The sequence below is a fragment of the Chelonia mydas genome, chromosome 3, assembly GCF_015237465.2.
Source record: "Chelonia mydas isolate rCheMyd1 chromosome 3, rCheMyd1.pri.v2, whole genome shotgun sequence".
In the NCBI taxonomy this organism is placed as follows: Eukaryota; Metazoa; Chordata; order Testudines; family Cheloniidae; genus Chelonia; species Chelonia mydas.
The window spans coordinates 99,723,333-99,748,962 of record NC_057851.1 but is presented as its reverse complement, the minus strand read 5'-3'; the positions used below and the strand labels follow the sequence as shown (position 1 = coordinate 99,748,962).

The 25,630-nt window shown below is 38.7% G+C and overlaps 1 protein-coding gene across 5 annotated transcripts in view; it reads left to right on the top strand.

Moving 5' to 3' along the window:
- HBS1L (HBS1 like translational GTPase) overlaps nt 1-25,630 on the top strand; it is a 115,488-nt gene that overhangs the window by 9,270 nt on the left and 80,588 nt on the right. For 3 of the 5 annotated variants that reach the window (XM_007058053.4, XM_037894824.2, XM_037894825.2), the window contains one exon: nt 11,136-11,330. The exons of 1 other annotated variant lie outside the window; for it this stretch is intronic. In XM_007058053.4, the coding sequence (XP_007058115.4) occupies nt 11,136-11,330 (195 nt within the window). Of the gene's footprint in view, nt 1-11,135; nt 11,331-12,808; nt 18,077-25,630 lie in introns of those variants that run through there. One more of the 5 variants, XM_027820535.3, reaches the window with a different exon arrangement.

Below are 25,630 nucleotides of genomic sequence, written 5' to 3'. Positions count from 1 at the left end.
GGACGCCAGAACTGGGTACAATATTCCAGTATTGGTCTCACAAATGTCAGACAGAGGTAAAATTGCCTCCCCACTCTTTCTTACAACTTCCCTGTTTATCCAAGGATTGCATTTGTCCTTCTAGCCACAGGTTTGCACTGGAAACTCCTGTTGAATTGCTTGGCCACTATGACTCTTAAATCCTTTTGAGAGTTATAGCTTACTAGAATACAGACACCCCACCCATTCTTTAGATATGGCCTGAATTCCTTGTTTCCTGACCGTATAACTTTCATTTTGCTGTATTAAAATGCATTTTGTTTGAATGGCTCCAGTTTACCAAGAGATACAGATCTCTCTCTCTGACTGCCTTGTCCTGGTCATTATTTACTACTCTGCCAATCTTTGTGGTCACAGGCAAGTTTTGTCAGTAGTGTTTTTATATTTACTTCCAGGTCACTGATGAAAACGTGGACTAAAGTCTCGTACCGATTCCTCTGGACCCCCTTTAGAAATATTCCCATTCAATGATAATTCCCTGTTGTAAATTTTGTGAGATCTGTCAGCCAGTTTTTAATCCATTTTGTGTGTGCTCTATTGATATTATATAGTGCTAATTTTTTAATTGGAAGGTTGTGTGGTATGAAGTTAAATGTCATACAAAAGTGTAAGTATATTACATCTGTCTTCACAGTTACCTTTATCAACCAAACTTGTAATTTCATCAAAGAATGAAATCAGATTTTTTGACCTTTTTTCTTTTATGCCATGTTTACTGGCATTAACTATATTTCTGGCCTTTAATTCGTTATTAATTGAATCTTGTGTCAGCTTTTCATTACTTTGCCTGGGATTTATGTCAGTCTAATAGGGCCATTGTCCAGGTTATCTCACTTGCCCTTTTTTTTGAATAATGGCACTACATTAGTGCTCTTCAAGTCTTTTGGAATTTATTCGGTATTACAAGATATATTAAAAATTAACATCGGCAGGCCAGAGGTCTTCGGAGCCAACTCTTTTGGACTTTTGGGTGCAAGTTATCTGGGCCTCCTGATTTAAATATGTTTATCCTTGGTAAATGAGGTTTAATGTCCTCCTTGGTTACTAAGGGACTGGAAGGTACTTCATCATCCTCATGTGTTATGAATTCATTATCCTGTTTTCTTTTCAAATGCAGACCAGAAAGATTAATTGAACGCCCTGCTTTTTCTGCATCCTGATTAAGAATTTTGCCATCTCCATCAAGTAATGGACTTATTCCATTATTAGGATTACTTACGTTGCTTACATACTTAAAATAAAACAAAACAAAAAATAAAACCTCCACCTTTTTATTGTCCATAGTTCTGCCAACCATATATTTTTCCCTGTTGCCTTCAGCTTCCCTAATCAATTTTCAGCACTTTTGACTTCTAATTTTTATCGATTGCTATCTATTTTACATGTGTTATAAATTGCTTTTTCATTTCCAATTACTGCCTCCACTTGGGCACTAAACCAGGATAGGTTTTAGCCACAGTTGTCCTCTCTTTTGGTAGTAGAATTGTAAGTTTTTGGTCATCTAATAAACTCTTCTTAAAGAACTCAAAATTTTCATTGACATTTTTCTTTCTGAATTTTCCTCCCAACCAATTTTGTTCATAATTGTTCTCAGCATTGGGAACTTAGCACTTTTGAAGTACCAAGTATATATTTTACTGGTTGGAACCATCCTTTTTGCCCGTAATATAATCAGGTCATGATAAGTGATCACTAGTCAACCACAAACTCTGAGTCCAGTGATTAATTCAGCTTTATTCACCATAACGAGGTCCAAAATAGTTCTCATATGGGTGCAATACTTTTTGTGTTAGAAAACCATCTTAAATAAGTTTGAGAAATTTTAATGATATTTTATTACTGTCCGCATGAGACTTCCAGCATATATTTCCCAAATTGAATTTCCCATAAGAGTTTTTCTTTCCACACGTTTCAGAGGAGGAGTTAAAGGAGTAATTCATCCTGTTCTCTGGTTTGATTTGGTGATCTGTGAAAGACCCCCACCATTGTTAAATTAGCCACATTGCTTATACTACGTGTATCATTGTTAGTTTTCTTGTTAAATATGTAGTTTGTTAAATGTATACCATAAAATAGTCAGCATGTAGAACCTTTCCAAGTTAACTTTACTCTGAATACTGTATCATCATTTATGAGAGCCTCTATACATTTCCATTTAAGGGGAACAATGCGCTGGTTGCACAAACCCTGTGGAAAACTGACTCTGACGTAGTATGAGTGATGCCATTTGTCACTTGTATAAGAGACTGTATGAGTGAGCACGGTTGATCATCACTTGATCACATTTATAATGTGCAAGCTGAATAAAGGCCAGACCAGTAATATATGTACTTGGTGCTTTAGTAGGGCAAATTTCACAAAGCTGAAAGCAATTTTGAGCCAAGTCAGCTAGCTGGAAGAATTTAATTAGAAAAATGTGAATGAGAATTGGGAATCATTTGAGAACACTTTACTAGATGCCCCAAAAGCCACAATAGAGGAAGAAGGTTGTACTGGTTTAAAAACTGACCTTGTTTAGAGGGGAAGTGAAGGGAGCTATACATTTTTTAAAAATTATTTATTTATTTATTTATTTATATATATATATATATATATATATATAAATAAAGAGGAAGTTGATAATAATGAATATAAATTGGAAGTTAGAAATTGTAGAATAATGATAAGGGAAGCTAAGGGACACATGGAGAAATTTTTGGTCAGCAGAGTAAAGGACATTAAGAGGTTTTTTTTAAAAAAAAAAAGTTAGGAACAAAAAGACTCCTCACAATGGTATTGATCCATTATTAGATGGAAATGGTAGAATTATCAATAATAATGCAGTAAAGGCAGAAGTGTTCAATAAATATTTCTGTTCTGTATGCGGGGAGGGGGAGATATAGTCTCACATATGGTGATAACATTCTTTCCATTCCACTAGTATCTCAGGAGGATGTTAAACAAAAGCTAAAGTTAGACATGTTTAAATCGGAAAGGCCAGATAACTTGTACCCAAGAGTTCCAAAAGAGCTGGCTGAGAAGTTCACTGGACTGTTAAGGTTGCTTTTCAGTAAGTTTTGGAACAGTGGGGAAGTTCCAGAAGACTGGAAGTAATCTAATGTTGTCCCAATATTTAAAAACGGTAAATGGGATGACATGGGTAATTTATAGGCCTGGCAGCCTGACACCAGTCCTAGGCAAGATAATGGAGTGGCTGGTATGGGACTTGAATAATAAAGAATTAAACGAGGGTAATGTAATTAATGCAATCAACATGGGTTTATGGAAAATAGATCCTGTCAAACTAACTTGATACCTTTTTTGGATGAGATAAGTTTGGTTGATAAAGGTAACAGTGTTAGTGTAATATACTTAGACTTCTGTAAGGTGTTTGACTTGGTATCACACAACATTTTGATTTAAAAAAATCAGAACGATATAAAATTAATGTTTGTTGTTTGCCATGTTGTTGTAGCCATATTGGTCCCAGGATATGAAATCCACAGGGTGGATGAGGTGATATCTCTTGGTGGGCCAACTGTCCGAATTAGACCCGAAGAAGAGCTCTGTGGAGCTCAAAAGCTTGCCTCTTTAATGAACAGAAGTTGGTCCAATAAAAGATATTACCTCACCCACCTTGTGTCTCTTACAAAATTAAAGTCTTGTACTTTAAATGGTTTAAAAACTGGCAAACTGTTAGGTCTCAAAATGTAATTGTCATCAAACATGTGTGTGTCCAGCATCAGTTCTTGGTCCTGAGCTAATTAACATTTATATCCGTGACCTGGTAGAAAACCTGTCAGCATCACTGATAAGATTTGCAGATGACACACAAATTGGGGGAGTGGTAAGTGATGAAGAGGACATCTGATCTGAGTGATCTGGATCACTTGGATAACTGGGTGCAGGATCACTTAAGAGTGATCTGGATCGCTTGGATAACTGGGTGCAGGAAAACAAAATGTTTTAATATGGCTAAATGTAAATGTATACAAATAGGAACAAGAATGTAGGTCATATTACAGAATGGGGGACTCTATCCTGGGAAGTAGTGATTATGAAAAAGATTTGGAAGTCATAATGCATAGTCAGCTGAACATGAGCTCCCATGTTGGGATGCTGTGCCAAAAGAACTTATGTGATTCTTGGATGCATAAAGGGGAACCTCGAGTAGGAGTAAACAGGTTTTATCTCCCCTATATTTGGCACTAGTGTGGCTGCATCTGGAACACTGTGTCCTGTTTTGATGTCCACAATTCAGGAAGGAGGTGGTAAATTGGAGAAGGCTCAAAGAAGAGCCATGAGAATGATTAAAGGATTGGAAAACCTGCCTTATAGTGATGGACTCAAATAACTCAATTATTTAGCTTAACAAAGAGAAGGTTAAGGGATGACTTGATTAGTCTGTAAGTATTTACATGGGGAGCAAATATTTAATAATGGGCTCTTCAGTCTAGTAGAGATCGGTATAATGATGTAATGGCTGGAAGTTGAAGCTAAATAAATTCAGACTGGAAATAAGGCTTATCAGTGAGCCTAATTAACCACTGGAACAGTTTACCAACTGTTGTGGTGGATTCTCCATCACTGACAATTTTTAAATATATGCTCTAGGAATTATTTTGGGGAGGTTTTGTGAACTGTGTTATACTGGAGTTCAGGCTAGATGATCACAATGATCCCTTTGGTCTTGTAATCTTTGACTCTAACAGTATCAGTTTCTTTACTGTTGTGGTGGAGAGTATACAAAAACCCTTGCTGTGTCCATGCCCGCACCTTCAGACCCTTACTTAGCACGTCTTCTCAGCTTTATATACGTGGGTGTGGGTGTGTTTATAGTTAGTAGCGGATTTTTGGTAGTTTTGAGAAAGATTTCTGCTTTTTTTTGTGTAACTTGCATGACTTTACATAAAAATATAAGCATGGCTATACTTGATTAGACCAGTGGTCCATCTGTTCCAGGATCATGTCTTCCAATAGTGGCTGGTGCCAGAAACTTCAGAGAGAGTGAACAGAACAGGGTATTTATTGAGTGATCCATCCCCTGTTGTCCAGTCCCTGCTTCCAGCAGTCAGAATTTTAAGGACTTTGAGTGTAGGGGTTGAGTTGCTGATCATCTTGGCTAATAGCCATTGATGGATCTATTGGATGGATCCATGAACTTTTCTAATTCTTTCTTTTTTGAACCCAGTTATACTTTTGTCCTGTACTTTTATCCCCTGGCAGTGAATTCCACAGGTTGACTGTGCATTGTCTGAAGAAGTCCTTCTTTATGTTACTTTGCTGCCTATTGATTTCATTGTGTATCCCCTCATTCCTGTGTTATGTGAAGGGGTAAATAGCACTTCCTTATTCACTTTCTCCACACATGATTTTATAGACCTCTATCATACTCCCCCCTCAGTTGTCTCTTTGAAACCTCAGTGGTCCTACACCTGGTCTCCCAAAGGGTTTGTGATATCCCTCAATTTTGGGGGGAAATCTGATGTGCATGGTGTCTCATCTGCCTGGGAGGGCCCGCTCTGTAGTAACGTTGGTTTGCAAGGCTCTCTAAACTCAAACTTGTTCGGACAGACAACTCTGACTCTATCTGTCATGAGAGAAAACTTGAATGCATAGGCTGAGACTCCAGAAGGCCAGGGTTCCATCCAGGGCCCACAATGTCTGTCTTTGGTAATGAAGCCCATGACCACATAATGGCCCAAGACATCTGCCTTCATGCTGGCTTCAGCACTAGACTTTAAGTGAGGTTGAGCACAGGTTTCTCTAAGTCCATGATTCTTCCATTTAATGTGACGATCAATGAACCACTGAGTTGTTTGCACTGATGCACCTTGCTAAGACTCTTCAACCTGGTTCTGGCAGCAAGCAAACAAAACCTGATACTTCAGAGGGCCTCCGGACAACTTTGTTGTCAGACCTTTGGAAAAAATGATGCCTCCTTGAACCCAGAAGTCTGGCCCTGATGACCCAGCCCATGTGAGCTACCATGCTTTTAATATCTCTCTGTACCATATTTCTCTTAGCTTTTCTGCCAAGAGAAAGGAGAAGAGAGATCCTTTATCTAGTACTGAGAATGTCTCTCAAAACAGAAAAAAACGCTGGCCCCATTCTAAGGATAATATTCCAGAGCAACCACACCAGCACTAAAGTCTACAATGCAGTGATCCGAGCACCACCAGGAGACTTTTCTGTTATCTACATCGCTTTGACTCTGTCCACATCCTCGAGCCTTGCTGTTGAACTCAGGTTTTAAATATTAGCATCCCCATTATTATTATAGCTTCTCTAGATACATTATCTTCTGGTCTGGAACAGTTTCAAAATCCTCTAGCATGAATCTGCGTTTTGGGACTGGCAACGGTCTCTGTGCCATCCAGTATGGGATTTGAGGGTCACTCATGTTTGCCTTGTCACCAAGAGCATGATGTCTCTGACTTTGGGGGCAGCTCTGTCTCTGTCCTTGTGACTTTGAAAGGATTTTATGCAGGGACCTGTCCAATTGCTGAAGTGGTCCTATGGATATGACTTGCTTATTTGTGATGGGGTGCTCAGTTCACTGCAAGTATGGTGCTTCCTTCTTGTCATTCTGGGGAATAGTTCAACAGGTCAGCACCCCTTCCTGATTTTGCACACTGTCCCTCTGCCTCTCTCTCTTTGTCTGCAGCTTGTCTCTCGCCCCAGGAGCTGCTGCAGCCTTTTTGTGACTCAGTTCCCTGGCTTGGTCACTATTTTGGCTTCTGCCTTCCCGGGGGGCGGGGGGTGGGTTCCGCCTTCCCACATACAGGCTCAGGCAGTCTTCCTACATACTGCCCTGCTGGTGCCACTTCTCCTGTGGCTGGTTGGGGAACTCTGGCTCGCCCTCTACTTCGGGTTCCGGTTCAGCGACCCTCTAGTCAGCAGTCAAGGTCTGTTTCACTCTGTACCTTGCTGCATTTCCCTGAGCCCTTTCGTAACCTTCGGGCTCTCCCTTCCATCTTTGGGTCTGCCACCTTCAGCACTCCCTCCTCCCAGGGAACAACTGCAGCCTACACGTCTCTGTAGCCCCCACTCTTCCCTTTTCCCACGGAGTGACTGCAGCCTTTCCCAGCAGCCTCTTCTGTTGCCAGCCTCTTGGCTTATATAGGCTCCGCCAGTTCCTGCACAGATGAGCTTCTTCTAATTAAGGCTTTTCTCTCAGTCTTCAGCCTAATAGGTTAATTGGCCCATCTGGCCTCCGTTAATCCCTTAAGGGTGAGTGTGGGGTGTACACCCCATCACAGGCCTTTTATAGATTGTGAAGCCCAAGAACAGAGGATCTGCCTTACTTATCATGTGAATCTTTCTGGGGAAACGCTAACCTAGGATGGATGGTGCCTGGAGGGTAAAGCTCATGGAAGATGTATAAATTTAAGATACGTAGTTCTTTAACAGCACATGGCAGTGTAGCAGAGGTGGCACAGTTGGTTTCATTTTCCCAAAGAGGTAAGCCAGCATTCAAAAGTTTGGAAAACAGTGCCTTAGGGGGGATTGTACCCTTACACATTTATCTTTATAAAATGGCATTTCTCATGACTATTACTTCTGTCAGGAGAGCTAGTGAAGAATTATAAATCCTAATGACTAATCTCATACCACATTACATAAGGCAGTGGTTGTCAACTTAATTCACAATGTGTTACCTGAGCTTCAGGGACCAGGTGGCTGGGCAGCAGCAGCCTGGCCCCTGAGCCTGGACCCCAGAATTCTGCTGCGCGGGGCCGGCTGCCTGCCCGCCTGGACTCCCATGGGGCCGGCTGCCTTCCCACCCGGACCTTTGCCGGGCCACCTGCCCCGGGCCAGCCAGAGCTGACCAGAGCTTGCAGGACTGGGTGACTGCCCTGGACCCCAGACTCCTGCCACGTGGGGCGGGCCGGCTGCCCCAGACACAGACCCCGGAGTTTGCGGGGCCGGGCGGCTGCCCTGGACCCCCACCATGAGGGGAGGGCTGGCAGTCCCGACCTTGTCCCCGCTGGACAGTGGGGCAACCTGGACCCCTCCTCAGCGGGCTGATGGGAACCTGGCTGACCCCGGTCTGTGGGCTGCCCTTTAGCACTTGAGCTGGTTTGCAGCAGTGTGCTAATTGGGCCACAGGTTGAGAACCGCTGAATAAGGACACACTGGTCCTCCAGTCACATTCTATGTTAATTCCCAAAGTGGTTTTACACATGCACATCAGCCAGTCCATCCGCTCCTATGTTTTTCCCCTAAGCCCATGGCCTATGGAGGTGAAGCTTGTTTCCATATGTTTACTGTGAAAAGAGTTCTCTTTCCATTTGGAAATAACTAAACTTTATGCAGTTCAACAGATGGTTTTAGCCTGCATTGGGAGAAGTGCCATATTCACCCAGAGATTATCAGAGGATTAGATCCTACACAGTTTTGTTATAACATAGCTGCAGTCCACATCCCATCAGGGTTTAAGGCTCACTCAGTAAGACCACTGCTGAGTCTGTGACATGCCTTAGACTTATCTCAGTTGCTGAACACTACAGGACAGCTATTTGGAGTTCTGTTTATAAACTCAGTAAACTCTATTCCTTAAATTTAGCATCACACTCTAATGATGGGTTTAGTAGAGCTGTTCTGTAGTCTTTTCCTGAGAACTCTTCAGGCTACATTCCACTGGGGCTGTACTACTCACTAATCCCCCAGTAGTCAGAATGTGCAGGGGTCCACTGAAGAAAAAACCTCCCAGTAACAGTGATTCTTTGAAAGTTGCTTCTGCACATTCACACTTACCTCCCACCTTCTCTTTTACCCAACAGTTCTCTATCCACATAGGACTCTGTGGTTCATGAGAAGGAACTGAGGCAACTGGGAGCTGCACTCCTTTATAGAGTCCGAATGTTTGCTAAAAAAGGGTTATCATTCAGCCCCCACAGATAGGATTTTCAAGAGGGGTTCATGGGCTTGAGGTGGCAGGGGCACCATCCCCCACAAGTATAAATGCACAGGGTGACTGAAGAACCACAGCTATTAGCATATAGCCTTTCTGTGATTCTTGATACATTAAAATATTTATTGTGGGATGCTAATATTGTGTTATCTTAGTTTTGTGCATTTAATTTCTCTTAAAAAGAGCCTCAAAGACCTTATGGTTGCCATTACAGTCATGAGACATGTCATGTGGGTTTTGGCTCAGCACGTAAAGCTGTCATTGCTTTAAATCTTGGTAGTGTAGAGTTTTGGTGAAGAGGATGGTCAGAATCGTTACCTTCTCCTATTTGATGTCAGGGCTCACCTTTGCTCTGCTGGGGTTGGAAGACTTCGGGGTTGCTGATTGTGAATGCTGTAAATATAATGGATCACTTTATTGATAGTAGCAGGATGTAATTTTCTCTTTGTCCTTGACTACTGATATTTTATTCCTAAATTCTGAACATTATTAACTTTGTCTTGGTTTTTAAATGGTCTACAACAGATAAATCATTAAGTTAGTGGATAGAGAGACAGTATCAGAAGTTTCACACTGAATCTTTCTGATTGATGTGTGGTAAAGAAATCTTGAAAGATGTATGTTGTGACTGTAATGGAGATGAAGAAAGTTTTCTTCTCCATTGTAGAGCTCTCACTGTGATCAGAAATTTGAATGATTATCAATCATGTTTATTATGGTAGTGCCTAAAGGCCAACCAAGTAGGCTCCCCATTGTGCTGGGACTGTACAAACATGGAGAAGATGATGATCCCTGCCCCAAAGACCTTACAGTCTAAGTAGACAAGACAAACACAGGTGGGGTGGGGGGAGCTGGTAGGGGAAGGGAAGGAGAATTAACTCTGCTTGCATGTTACAAAGTGATAGCAACAAATGCCATGTCAGTTCCACAGTTTTTTTTGGTGGTGGGGGTGGGGTGAATAACAGTCAGATTCATCTGTATTTGTCTCAGATTGAACAAAGGGTTAGGGGTATGTGACTGTGAATTTTTTATCTTTGTCAGGGATAATATTGGTAGTTTTCTGTGTATGTAATTCCAAGGGGGAGAGGGGGAAGGGAGGCATTTACCAATGTGTAAAATATTCGTAATGTTAGAAAATAAAGGCAAGGTCAGATTGACATTGGAGGTAGGAAATACTATTCTAATGGATATATAAGTAGCATTGATTTAAAACATATAAGATCTGTAGTAGGGATCCATGCTAAACAGCCAGAGTGAGAATATTTCTGACTGTCCTTTTTAAAACACAAGGTGGTCCAATAAAAGAGATTACAATACCCACTTTGTCACTCTCTTTAAAATAAGTAAATTATACTCCGTTTTAAACCGACATTTCTTTTGTATATTCTTTCATTCCATCACTGGAGATTTTTAAGAGCACGTGAGACAAACACCTGTCAGGGAGGGTCTAGATAATACTTAGTCCTGCCATGAGTGCAGGGAAGTGGACTGGATGACCTCTCAAGGTCCTTTCTAGTCCTATGATTTTGGTTTATTGTTTTTAGGATTGTCCATCACTTTATTCTGCAGTCTCCCTTTAATTTCCCTTTACTTTCTGTAATGTACACAATATTAATGGAGAAGTCTGTCTTCAAAGAATATGGATTTTAAGACCCAGAAATCTCTCTCAGTTCTAGGAAAGGTAAGATTTAAGGTAGCTTTAATGCTAAAGTGTTAATCTAAAGATGAGACCATTTATTTTTATTCAGCTGCTAAGTTCCAAGGCCTGAAAAGGTGCTGTTTACCGTAAAAGTTAAATACACTATCTGTGAACACTTAAAATGTGCTGTTAAATGGATATCACATGATTTATCAAATTACTTGGAATAGTTTTAAGATGAATAATTGCATTTCTTCTTTGGTATGAATACTGTTCATGTTGGTAACACCTCATAATTAAGTGTTCAGCCCTTTAAAGATAATTTAAAAATCATTAGATGTATTTCTTATAGTAATGTTTTGGTGAAATAATTGAAAAACCTCTTCAGTGCTGGGGGTAAGAGAGCCTGCCAGAGGAAGAAATCAGGTTGCAATGATTTTATAATTACTGTTCCTGCCCCACCCCAACTATATTTATTGCAAATATGGTTTTAGTAATTTATCATGCTATTTTATGAAAACACACGTTTTATAATTTTATAACTACTGATGTCTTTTGTAGCTCGTCTTTATTCGTGCCTTGACCAGATGAGAGAAGTGCTGGGGGAAGCTGTACCAGAGCAGGTGATGGTGGAAGCAGTGTTGAATAGTAAATTTGATGTACAGAAGGCTTTGGATCTTGTGCTTGCACAAGACAGTAAGCAAAATGTGAAGACCAAGAATGAAGAAGCTGTGACTACAGGAAAGACAACAAAAGGTATGCTTTTATTTAATTATGTTTTGGTTTAGATCAGTGGTTCCCAAACTTTAACAACCTGTGAACCCCTTTCACTAAAATGGCGTGTCTGACGAACGCCCTCCTAAAAATGAATATTTCCAGGGATTTTCTCATTTACCTGAGTATAAATTATAAAAGCAGTGATCTTGGAAATATAAAATTTATTTTTATGACATGCTTATTACACACACTTTATTATTTATAATTACAGTATTTTTATTACATTATGAAAACAGCAACACTCTTCCAAGATCTCACTTTCATAGCTTGTATCACTTTGAATAAGCCTGTTATTAGACAAGGCTCCTATGTTTCATCAAGGAGTATCAGATGTGGAACAGCATGAAGGTATTTAAGAAGCCAACTCAAAGAGTTCGTCCTACACAAGCTTTCAGGTCTTGAACAGTCCAGGCAAACAACGCTTGTTACAACAAAGCTTAAACTTGTTCTTCATAATAATTTAAAAAACAATACTAGCTGCCTATATAATTTTAAAATACAGCAAAAAATATCCACCTCCCTTTCCATTTCTTATAAGAAGTCTTGAAGTTTCAATCTCCTCAGTGTGATAGATATGCTTACTTTGATCTGCTTAACTCTTGGAAGTCCAGGGGCTCTGGCTGCTGACCCTGTGCTGCCTGGGGTCCGTAGGGACAGCTCTGTCCACCATTAGGGAATTTTTTCCTGAGAACCCCCTATAACATTTCACGAACCCCAGTTTGGGAACCACTGGCTTAGATTAAAGTTCACTGGCTGTGCATAGGGTACTCGTGAGTTTAGAACTGGAAGATACTTGCACTATTATATCAAAATGACTCATTGGAAAACAAAACAAAGTTCTCAATCTTCTATTTCTAAATACATTTCACAGTTTTAGGAAATATACAGAACATCTCTTTAAAGGAAGCAATAGTTTTTACTAAACTTAAAATCAAGTTTTAGTTTTAGGCTTGGTCCTCTCTGCTAAATTCAGAATGTAAGCAATCACAATTCCCAATGAAATTCTGTTTTCTAATACATACCTTAGTTATGTTACTACTTAAGTTATCCAACTGCAAACTTTTTATTTATTTTAAAATTTTTTTGAGACAGCATATTTTAAGACATTTTAAATGTTTGCTTGTGATATAGCAAGACTGTTTTTGTAGAGCTAGTACAATAGCTTGGTTGTGTAGATTCAGACATCTTAAGGGTTGATATTAATTTACTAACTTAGTGTTTCTTTTAGTGGATAATTGTAAATAGTTTTGCTAAATGATTGAATAAATGCCCTTCAGAACTCTGTTGTATTTGATTATAGAGACTATGATGCAATGCAATTTTTCAAATAACATTTAGTAATTAAAATGCCTTTCATGTTTCTTCTTAACTTTGCTGTTGCTGTCTCCTTAAAAAAAAATGGAATTTTCGTTGTGACCGTGCATCTATCTGAAAATTATTGGCTATTGTAAGGTAAGGAGATTTACTTTATTCAGAAACTTTTACTTATTTGGAGAACTTGTCTTACTTAATAGAAAACACTTCAGCAAACACCAGCATGTCTGAGCTCAGTAGCCTGACAGTCAAAACTAAATCACCTTGTTACTTTTCAACTTTAAGTGACAAAACACTCTTCAAAGCTAAACATTCTAATATATCCTCAATTGAAAAGAAAATATCTGAATCTTCTCATAAATCTTCAGGAGTTCTATATTCTTCCCTCAGTAATAATATGTGTGAAGAATCATGTTATGAATCTGTCAGTAAACGTGTAGCAGTACGATTACCAGACAATACCAGCACAGTGAGTTTGATTTCCAGCAATGAAGGCAAAATTTGCTTTAGTGTAGGTGCTGAATTATTGGAAGCTAGTCCATCTGAAAATCCTTCCTGGAAGCAGTTGGAGTGCAAGGAATCACAAGACTTGAAATCTTTGATGATGCAGAATATAACTTATGATTATTTAAGTCTCCAAGACAGGGGACTACTTGGGGTCCAGAATTCTTCAGATCATAATAGTAAAGGAAGTATGGATAGTAGTCCTGGCTTAATGAGTGCTGTACGGAAACTGGCACCTGATAATGATATAAACTCTACTCAGAATAGAAAGACTGAGCTTTTTGAAAATTTTCCTTCATTTCTACAAAGTACCAGGCAAGACATCTCATCTTCAGAAATGGATAATTTGCCATTTTCAAAATCTGGAGGTCCATCACTGGCTGACCTACTTCAAGAGCACCAGAAAAGTAATTCAAGCCACTGTTCTTTGTCTGATCTCTATAATCAATCGTCTACGAGTTTTACAGATTTGAAATTGGGATCCTCACCATTGTCAGAACTAGCTAGTCAACATCAAACTGCAACTGGGATGTCAGAATTAACAGGATCTCTGTCTTCTCTGGCATTGTCTAAGGCTTCTCCAGTAAGAGAGCTTGAGAATTTGTCACTTTCAGATTTAATTGCAGAAACCATTGAAGTAGATAAGCCTCAAGAAGCAAAAGACTGTTCGAGGTTCAGTATCGCTGAAACGTGGCCTTCTGCAGGAGTAAATACAAACATTGACTTAAGTGTCCTTATAAAAAATCCAGACGTATCTGCAGAATCAGTAGTATGCCAGTCAAATACCATAATCCCAGAAACTAAAGTTTTAAGTTCAAAGCAAGAAAAAAATATTATTTTAGCGAAAGGAAATAAAAAAAGCAAAAAAGGGCATATTTCTAAGAGCCAGGATCTCTCTCTCTCGTGGATGAAGGCTCTCTGTGCCAGACCTTCAGCTTTTGCTTTAACTTTGTGTCTCCGTTATCCTCCAAAAGGATGTAAACGGCGCACGATTGATATCCATAAGACTTTCCTATACAGTAGGCAAGTACAAGAAGTAAAAAATAAGGAAATTGGTCCTTTAATATCAATAACACCATTTGACTTTAAATCAGCATCTCCTGATGACATTGTAAAAGCTGGACAAAAAAGAGCCTTTACAAGAGAATAGTGTAAAGTAGGGGAAAGAAATAGTATTTATCCTTCAGAGCCTATTTAAATGATTTTATAAATTTTGTATAGGGTGACTTTATAACTCAGAATTCACATTCTATATTTTTTAATTATACATTTGATAATTCTCAACAAATAGTTGGTGATAAAAAAATTTGTGAATTTTTGAACTACTGCACTGAGTCTGTATTTTTATTTTTTGCATACTTTTAATCAACAAAGATACAACATGTTAATTTTCACAAAGTCTTAATCTTTAATACGTAGGAATTGCACATATACAGAGTACTACTATACAAAGGTACATTTCTAAGTAAGAAAAAATAGACTTAATTTGAAAAATAAATCCTAGATTTGCCATTCAATTTTACTGTTTGGTTATATTGCAGAACGAAACTTAAAATAGATATTGCTCTGGATTAATTTGATCAGATGTACTTAAATTTAAAGATTAAGGTTTCTGATACGTTCCATAACTACTGTCTTGTGGCATGGTTTAATTCCCAACTGTTGCTAATTTCATTCTCAATTTCATTATTCTTTATATACTTTTTTTGGTCATAGTGATGTCACTAATCTTAGAAAATTGTGTTATTTTCTCAAAAGCACCAGTCATTTAAAAGAAATAACTCCAGAAAAATCTGTCATTGACCACTATACTTGAAAAGCCATTTGCTAGCTTTTCGGTGGGACCAGACTTTCTTATGACAGCAAAGTACTATAAGTTGAGTGTTTTGAACAGATACAAAAATTGTAACCTTAAGTGCTAAAACTGGACATTTAAGGACATTTGAAAACAATTGTGTTGTATATATTTCATCAAAATTTTTCTACTTGGAATCCATCACTTATTTTAAGTCTGTTTGAAGTGTGTAGGAAGAACTTCCCTTTTTTTTCCCTTTGGCATTAGTCATTGCCTAGTGAAATGGACATGTTTCAGGACAAGCTATAGGTGCTATTTCTCCTTTTAGGAAAAAGTTACTTTTAGTAATGGAAATGTGTAATTTTGCATTCTGTTTTATTGCTGGAGCCAGTGCTCGTTATTTTGAGCCTTAATATGTGAGGCCAAAGTGAGGTCTTGAACTTCATTTCTTATCTAATAGTCATTGGACTCTGATGCTGTCTGTAGGTAGTCACACCTTTACACAGGTGTTTGTCAGATATTAGTAGTTTTTCACTTGGACTCAGGGACTACCAGTTAGTATGTTCAACAGTCAATCTGCAATATATCCTATACAGGTACTATTACTACTAGAAAAATAAGCTTGTTCATAGTTTACCATAACTTTATTCAAATATAAACAGGAAACTTATGAAATAATGGGTTAAATCTTAATGGTGGAGCTTTAATAAGGTGATTTATAAAAAATAAAACTAAATATTTAGAATTGTTCCTAGCTTTAAGAAGCTATGTCAGTTTAGTCATAAAAATGTATTTGAAAGCACTGGAATGCAGGTTTCATTTGCTGTACGTTACTTTGTTTAGCTGGTAGACATTTGTAAATTGTCACTATTTCGGGAATTCTTTAAACATAGGAGTATCAGATTTTTTTTCTGATCTTCTAACCTCTCTAGAATAGAGTTCTAGTGCCTTTTAATAAAGATGGTAGCACTTCAGTGTTTATATTCTAACTGTTCAGCTTGCTTTTTGTTTTTGTTTGTTTAGTCACTCATATCCAGAAGTCTTTAGGAGCCTTAAATAGGTTAAAACATAATTACTGTAAACATAGCTTATTTAGGTAACTCAAAGAACAGAAGTAAAACCAAACGTCATCCTATTTTGCTCACAAATTGTATATATTTTTCCCATCATAAACTAACATGGAAACAGTTTCTTGAGCCTTGTCCAGAAGGATGTCACATTCTCTCAAATTATGAGAAGAACTTTCTGCTGTCTCACACCTTAAACAGAGAAAGCCCTTAATGACTTTTGTTGCTATCACAGGGCAATCCCTCAAGTATGCTAGTTGTTTTATCATTTAAGATTTTCATAGTAGGCGCTCCAGTTTTACTTGCTGAACAATAAGCAAGCAAGGTAGATCATGGTGAGGCTGTTCACTGGCTCAAAATACTGACTAAATAGCTTAAAAATGTTTTAAAAAATCTTCATTCAAGTTAGCTGTTTTCTGAAGTCTCTCTAAATATGAACAGCCCTTTACTTGTTACCCAGAATCTATTTTTCCCATTAAGATTTTAGGTCTTATCTGAAGAATTTGTGCAACAAACAGATCTCCAAATTTATTTTAAATGGGATAGTGTTCTGACAGTGATGAAAAAATTGTTTAACATTTTAATAATTTTTGTTTTAATGGCCCGGTCTTTTTTAGTTTACTTTAGGTGATTTGGTCTTTTCTTGTTCCTGCCACTTCCTGTTGGCTTGAATTGGCTTTTCTAATGGAGATGTTACTAATCTCTGGTGGAAGAAGTGCTGTTATATTTAGTGGAATAAATTGTTTCTTTGCTTCTGTCTTGTCTTCGTCCTGTTCTGTCTAGTCTTATTGTATTGTCTCTGTTCTCTCATTTCCTCTTTGCTACTCTTCTCCCAAACCCTTCTTTAACATTAGATGCTGCTAGCAGTTTTAGAGCCAAATTCTGCAGAAATCATACCTGCACAGAACTCCTGTTGATTTAATCACAACTTATGTGCCAGTCTCTGATGAAAGAATTCAGCACTTAGAACCCAGTCCTGCAATGATATCTGTGCAGATGAACCCATGGGCCTACACAGAGCTCCATTGACTTCAGTCGGACTCCAACCACGTGTGGCTGTCCACCCACACAGATGTCATTGCAGATTGGGGCCTCAGTGTCTAACTTTACATGTAAGTACTAGGTGACTAACCCTTAATATTTCTCACATCTGTTGCATTAGTACTGTTGGTGAGCCTGAGGATGCAATGCATAATGCTGTTCAGGAGGCTAAAAATCATGCAGCGTGTGGTGGGGATTGTCTGACCAGACTCTAATCCTGCAGCCTGAAACGACCCTTGAATAAATTTGCACGGAGGCTAAAATTTTCAAAAGCACCAAAGTGGCATCCTACATCACTTAGGAGCCCAACTCCCATTGAATACAATGAGATTTAGGCTCCCATGCCACTTAGCCACTTTTGAAAATTTTACCCAGTTTTGATTTTTAACTAAATGGTAGCATGTTACTGTATTTTTAAAATTGAAACGGGTGTATAAATCAATTACTCAATAAGAACTATGTCTATGTGGTTCACCACAAAATTCTTAATTTTCTTCAACTACTGCATGATATTATGGCACCTGGAATTTTCATATAGCATATGGTTGGTTGGTTCCAAAAGTATTTCTACCTAATGAACATTAAAATCTGTTAGTGAAATCCCTCTTTGTTTATGTTTTATATAAAATAGTCAGGGAGGTGGTTTGTTATAAATATTTCCTTAATAGTTTGCAGCCAGTCTGTAACTTTGCATGTGTGTATATGGGTCACTTGTACTAATTGCTTATATATTGATATTCAGATTTTGAAATCGTAAAGTATTTGTGTCTATGCACACACAATGTAGACATGAAAGAAAGCATTAAGCTACATGGAATATACTGCTTACTGTGTTCAGACTGTTGTAAAGTATAAATCTTTTGTACATTAAATTGTTTTTATATGTAATTTTTTAAAATTAAGGCGGTCATTTAGTATTTTTTTTAATGAAATTTCTTTGTGAATACTGCTTTTCATTTATGTACAAAAAAATAAAACACTTTGTAAAGACTGATTAAATAACACATGATTTCTTGCTAGTAATTTGTCTTGTACAAATTATGTCGCTGTTAGCAGTGCACTAGCCATTTCTTTTGGGGAGGTAGGCCCCAGTGTATGACTAGATTTGCACAGATGTACTCCTGTTCCCATACAAGGTTCCAGAAATGACTCAGGCTCTATGCAGACAAATATATCCACACATATGGAATCCAGGTGCAGTATAGGGGTCATAGTTTGCCTTTTTTAGAAATGTAATTGAGAACCTTCAAGCTGTTAGATTATGGATAGAATTTTTAAGCTTCTCTAAGTTCTAAGCAAAAAGTAAAAGGGAACAGATATTAATGAAATAACCATCTAGCTCTAAAGAAAAAGTTCTGTGCCTGACATTCATTCTCAGGGATTGTTTATACTTACAGCTAAATCGGCACTGCTGCGATGGATGCAGCAGTGTCCATTTAGTGGGTCTTGTGAAGACCCGCTAAGTTGATGGGAAAGTGCTCTCCCGTCGACGTCTGTACTTCAGGTCTCCAAGAAGTGTAAGGTAAGTCAGTGGGAGAGTGCTCTCCTGTCGACACAGCGCAGTGCAGACATGTTGTAAGTCAATCTTAGGTATGTCAACTTCAGTTAAGTAATTTATGTAACTGAAGTAGCATATCTTAGGTCAACTTTCAGCTTTAATTAGACCAGCCTCAGACTGTACATTACAGTAGGGGCTATCAGTGCTGCTGCATTTAAGGTTGTACAGGTGTTCAGGCATTTATAACTGTCTGACACTTATCTTTCAAGCTTAAATTTTCCAGGCTATTGTGTCTGCCTCTGGGTGTACTTGTTTTGGAAAAATTGAGCAACAAAAAAAAAAAAACTGAGTACAAGGCGAGTGGAAAATTAACTTTCTCCATCAATTAAAAATAAACTTCTTTTAACAGCTTGTCTGTGTAGTTCAGGAAGGCTATACTGCATATGTGTGCAGACCAGTTATAGTCCTTGCCTCAGTCTCTATGCATCTTGCAGGTAAAAGCTGCACAGCTCCTAAGTAGTCCAGGTCTCCTGTGGCATGCCCTCCTGCAGACCTTATTAGGAATCTGATACAGAGGATTCCAGTGATATCTAGACAAATGGGTAGTTGCATGACATGGAATTTATTTTTCTGTTTGACAAAACTTAGGAATTTCATCCAAATAATTATGTTAAGAGAAATTAAGGTTGCATGGTGAAACATCCAAAAAATCAGGAAACGATAGATAAGGCTGCACATGCATTCTTTCCCGCTCTCCTCTCATCCAGAGCCTCATGACTTCTGTTTAGGTGTGGAATCTCTGCCACTCTGCCCTTCTGTCCTCCAGGCCGTTTTCAGAGAGCGAAGGGTATCGTTGCTTTTGGGTTCTCTTCTCTCCTGAATAGTTGTGATGCAGGTCTTTTGCTGTGCTAATTTTCCTAAGTAGGAAATAGAGTGCCATTGATTTGATTGTCAGTTTTGCTGTTGTCCACCAGACTCAGTAAACAGCAGTGAAAATGATCAGGGTCTTCATTTTCACTGTGGTGTTGCTCATAGCTCTTCAACAAGCAACAGCACAGACACTAGAGTGGTTTCCAGGCATAACAAGAAAAGGCTGCCTGGATTAATTTACAGGAGGTTAACTTTTTTTAAATGAAAGGTTAACTTTTACAGAAATAAAATGGTTAAACATCTCTCATCACATAGGAAGATTTAATTTGTAATTGACAAGTGACTTTTGAATGCTGTCCCATAGTTAGGGCCCTACCAAATTAAGAGTCCATTTTGGTCAATTTCATGGCCATAGGATTTTAAAAATAGTAAATGTCATGATTTCAGCTATTTAAATCTGAAATTTCACAGTGTTGTAATTGTAGGGGTCCTGACCCAAAAAGGAGTTGTGTGTGTGTGAGGGTAATCGCAAGGTTTTTGTAGAGGGGGGTTGCGGTACTGCTACCCTTACTTCTGCTGTTGCTGGCAGTGGTGCTGCCTTCAGAGCAGCGCAGCTGGAGAGCAGCGGCTGCTGGCTGGGAGCCCAGCTGTGAAGGCAGAGCCACTGCCAGCAGCAGCGCAGAAATAAGAATGGCATGGCATGGTATGGTATTGTCACCCTTACTTGTGTGCTGCTGCTGGCGGAGCACTACCATCAGAACTGGGTGCCTGGCCAACAGCTGCTACTTTCCGGCCGTCCAGTTCTGAAGGCAGCGGAGAAGTAAGGGTGGCAATACCATGACCCCTGCCCGCAATTCCCTTTTGGGTTAGGACCCGCAATTTGGGAAATGCTTGTCTTCCCCTGTGAAATGTGTATAGCATGGGGGGGGGGAAGCACACAAAAGGCCAGATTTCACGAGGGTGAGACCAGATTTCACAGTCTGTGACGTGTTTTTCATGGCTGAGAATTTGGTAGGGCCCTACCTATAGTACTTTGCATGAACCAATAACTAAACTTGGCAAATAAAAACTGTACACTAAGGACTTTCAGAAAACAGAAAAATTAAATATATTAGATTTAAATAAATTTATCCAACTTGTTTTTCATATTTTCCCTGTTAGCTTGCTGATTACCAAAGCTGTTTGTGATTAAATAAGAGACTGCTCTATCACAGTCCATGTTCTATTTAATCCTTCAGTGAAGTGCTAAATTTGACACCTCACAGTCATTCATAGAGCAAAAATACTGTCATAAATGCAAAAATACTAACTGCAGGATCAAGCAGGAATAGAAACTCTATTCGGAGGATAGCTCTTATTGTAGAACATGCATCTTGCATAATTATCAGATATGCAAAGAAAACACTGAAAAGCAAAGTAGTTTGGTATAATAAAAGCGTCCCTGAGGAAGATAAAACTACAGTAAATTCATAGATCAATGTTTTATTTCATACCAATTGAATTGACTGAATAGTGAAATTATAATGTTATAATCAGCAATGTGCAAGCTCAGTTGGCACATTGTGTTCTGTTCTGGTTACGGTCTCAGAAAAGATACTAGATATAGTAGGCGATCAGCGATAGGTGCCAAAATTGATTTAAGGCTTGGAGAATTTTCCATGTATGACACTGAAAAGATTGAGGCTCTTTAATTTGGAGAAGAAATGAGTACGAGGGCATGTGGAAGAGGCACACAAAATAATAATACAGAGCAGGTCAGGCAGGCACTTACTGTTTTACATAATGCAAGGACAAGGGCCATTCAATGAAGAATTGAAAGACAACCAATTTGAAGTGGACTAAAGGAAATACTACTTTGCGTGATACGTGAATAACCTGTGGAATTAATTGCCACAAGGTACTGAGGTCAAGAGACATGTTGCAACATGAGACTTAAAGGCAAACAGATATGCTGTTTAAACTAACAAAAAATGTAGTTAACCTAAACCGTTGCAGTATACTTGTGTAGATGTAGAAATTACATCAATGCTTATAAGCGTTGTCATCAATGTCTGAAGGAAAAAGGTGGTACCTTGAAATGGCATGTTCAATTTACCTTTTAAAATGTGTTACAGAAGAGTGGTAAGAATGGGGCCTGAACATGTTGATACAGTAAGACACTGTCCTTGACCCAGCAAGCTTACATTTTGAGACCATGATTCTGCAATGGGGCTCCACATGGATGGGTCCCTTGCATTCATGCAGAGGTGATTGCAGGAATGTGGACTAATTTTGTCATGTTCATATTTTACATTTAGTTCATTTTTGAAGGAATCAAGATTGATTGCCTTTACTCTTTCCTTTTGTCTTGTAGAAAGTTGAGGAGAAAAAGTCTTAAGCTTGCTGCCTTAGACTCTTGATTGCTTTCAAAAAGCATGTGCAATAAGCTTAAAGGGCCTGGTTGTTTGTTGATGGGGTTTATTTGGAGAATAGACATACAGAATAATTCCTTTCTCCAATTTATTTATCTGATACTCTTAAGTATGTAAACAAAATGATAAAATTACTTTAAAAGCTTTTCATGAAATTCTCAGAATCTTAGACCCAGAAGGAACAGGTTTTCACACACACGTCTTTCTGAATCACACTGCTTCATGAGAATTTCTGTATTCTTTGCAGTGCCCAAGGTCTAACTGAGAGAGGTAATCTTTGGAATTTTGTGCTCTGCCCTATCCAACCCAATTACATGCATTTCAACTGTATTTTTCACTAGACTACTTGTCTGCAAATAAGCCTTTCTGCAAAACAAATAGAGTAACCAGTGGCTATAGAAAGTAGGTAGCTGAACTGAATACTTGTGAACAGTGAGATGCTTCTTCCAAGTTCTGAACTATCAGTTTCATTCTGTGTTGCACAGTGATTCCTGCAATTATTTCTTTAGAAAGCCATGCTTTGTAATGGCATTGGGAGGAAGCATAAAAATAGCATGTGGTCATAATTACTTTCACAATGCATATACACAAGGGGGCCTACTTAGGGTTGCATGGGCAACCTTAATTCTGGCATTTCCTAACTTTTCAGTGGTTAATTTTGTAACCTTAATTTTCTTTTAATGTAGGTTTGTTTGTTTTATATAATATAGATCAGTAGCTGCCAAATTTTTTTCTGCCAAGGATCTCTTTGGCATCTGACTACATGTTCTAGCCCCTTTCATTTCTGGTACTATTAGAATGACCCTGCCAGCGTGGGAATGCCCCTGCCATCATGACCTCTCTGCCATGCTGTTGAAGGACGCCATTTTGTCTCCATGCAGCAAAAACAGTGGAATACTGTTCTGGCACATTCCAGCCCTGGCTCAAGAGACGGACCCCTGCATAACCCACAGCAGACCCCCCAGGGATCACTTTGAGGAACCACTGATACAGATTATATGCTTTTGGGCCGAAAACAATTTTAAAGCTTGAGGCTGTGCTACAGTATGTATTCATTGGTTATTACATGGAATGTGTTCAGAAAACTTAACTTCACAATAAAGTCAAGTAGGCTACAGTACTACTTTTAATGACGCTAGCTTTGTCTTGAGCCAGAATTGTTTTGGAAATTGAGCTAATGAGTTTTTGCCTTAGTTTGTGAGACAGAGAGAGACTGTAGGGAGATTTAAATGGAGTAGAAGATTGGACATCATGATGGAAGATGAAACAGACTTAACTAAATTTAAGTTAATGCATACGGGCACAATTAGTGTATACTTCTCATATACTAATGGCTTTAAACTTGCAGGATTTTCTGAGGGGGGCAAAAAAGGGAATAAGTCTCCGTGCTTCTGTAATGTACATTTAGAAATAAGTCTTTGCATTTTCTCTGCAGCTGGAACTCCACTCCTCTCCTCCTTTAAGTTGCTTTCTCCAGGGAGGTCACTCACTTTGAGTGCTTCCAAGAGAATGTTGCTGTGCTATACAAATTACTATGCATGTCTAATTTAATGTTTGTCTGATGTATATTAGCAGTTAGGGTCAAATAAGAAACTTTGAGTGTATTAAAGAATAGAAATTACTGCATTTCATGTTGCTATATTGGACAATGATACACCATTGAATAGAGTGCTGTGTTCTTTACCTTAGGAAACAAAAGTGAAGTTTTTCAAGGGAAGAGCAAAGAATATGGTTAGATGTACACCAGAGATTGCAGAGACTAAAATTATGTAGAGAAGGAGAATAATAAGGGGACCAGACAGAAATCCCAGACTAGTGAAGGACAAAGCAGAATTTGATATTTTTTCCTTTCTTGAGAATGTAGAGACATTAGATGATGGAAAAAGGACAAATTTAGAATTAATAGAATATAGTCAGCCTGTGAAATTTATTGCTCAGGGAAGTGGATGCAAATACTGTTAGAATGTTAAAAATGGTTAATTTTATGTCCATTAAAATGTGTAGCTATACTATCTAAGGCAGTGGTTCTCAGCTGAAGTCCACCGCTTGTTCAGGGAAAGGCCCTGGCGTGCCGGGCTGGTTCGTTTACGTGCTGCGTCCGCAGGTTCGGCCGATCGCGGCTTCCACTGGCTGCGGTTCTCCGCTCCAGGCCAGTGGGGGCTGTGGGAAGTGGAGTGGGCCGAAGGATGTGCTGGCCGCCCTTCCTGCATCCCCCATTTGCAGTTATTCAGGTGAATCTTTTGCCTTCTGAAACATTGGAAATAGACTGATCCAGGGTGTGATCCAATATTTGCAACTATACTGAAATTAAATTGACTTCATATTTATAACTTCTCTGAGAAATCTTTGAAAAAACAAAACACTTCCAGTATAATTCTCATCTGAAAAATGCTTATGTAAAAAAAATGGCACCCTCTTAGTCAAAAGGATGTGCTTCCTAGGCATATTCATTTTCATTTCTACTTGCTTTTTACTGTTAAAGATGTTTTCATTACTTTTCTTACTCCTGTTAGCACTATAGAACACACAGACATACATACTGGTGAGTTAGCTAGATTTTATTCCATCTTGGGTCTCATTAAGAGAATTGTTAACCACTTTCTGATTAAGATTTTTATTTTCAGTGATGCATGAACCAGAAAAAGTCAGATCTCTGGTAAAATTTTTGCGGTTGACAAAAAAAAATCCTGTAAATCTTCTTGTCCTCTCCTTCAGGATCCTTTTCTCCTTCCTCTATCGAGGAAGCATCAGTGATTGGCTAGTGGAGCAACAGGTCTGTCATGCAGTTTTATCACCAGCTTCAGGGTCATGCTACAAGCCTCCTTTGCCAAGCCATTCTGTGCTGTTCTGTTCCAACTGATTTGCTGCCCCAATAAAGGACGTCCCCTGCTATTGCCTGTACAATGTTGGGCAAGTTACTTAGCTGGAATTTTTCAAAGGTGCTTATGGGAGTTTGGTGCCTAAATCCCATTAATTGCTCCATGACTCACTTCATCTATCCCTAAAATGATGGTACTAACAGAAAATTTGATCTGCAAGTTATTGAAGCAATAAAAATGGAATTCTGCTGCGTCTATTTTTACAAAATAATTTTTCAAATTCTGGTTGAAGATATTCTGTTCAATGCATATTAATTATTAACTTACGATACACAAAGCACTATATACTAGTGTCCACAAACAAGAATGAAGCCTCATTCTGACAGGTACTACAAAATGCATGGTAACAGACAATCCCTACACTAAAAATACTTAAAATCAAAATAGATAAGGCAAAGGGTTGGGGGAAATAGGCACAGAGAATTAAAGAGGCTTGCCCCAAGGTCTGACAGCGTGTTGTTGGCAGAGTTGGGAATAGAACCAAGGTCTTCGCAAACCAGTCCAGTGCCCTATCCACTAGTCCTCAGTGCCTCACCGGCAGAGATACAGACTACAGGGGAGACAGTATTTATTTAGTATAAATTGCTAATTTATTATTTTTGTTCATGAATGTCAAGTATTCTGGGAATTTTACAGACATGTCTGAAGACAAAGTTTTTCTCCAACATACAGATAAAGGGGGAGTGATGGGGGCCGGGGCAGGAAGGAGAAAAGGATGCAACATAAAAGCAAAGTAAGCAGATGTGTGGTATATTTTTTTAGCTCTACATTTTATTCTAAGTTAATCACCTTCCTCTGTCGCAACCCCTTCCCTTCCTCTTTCCTTATATCAAAACCTGTCCTAGTTCTATTCCATAAACAATTTTTGGCATATGAGCATAGCTTAGGTATGACAACACA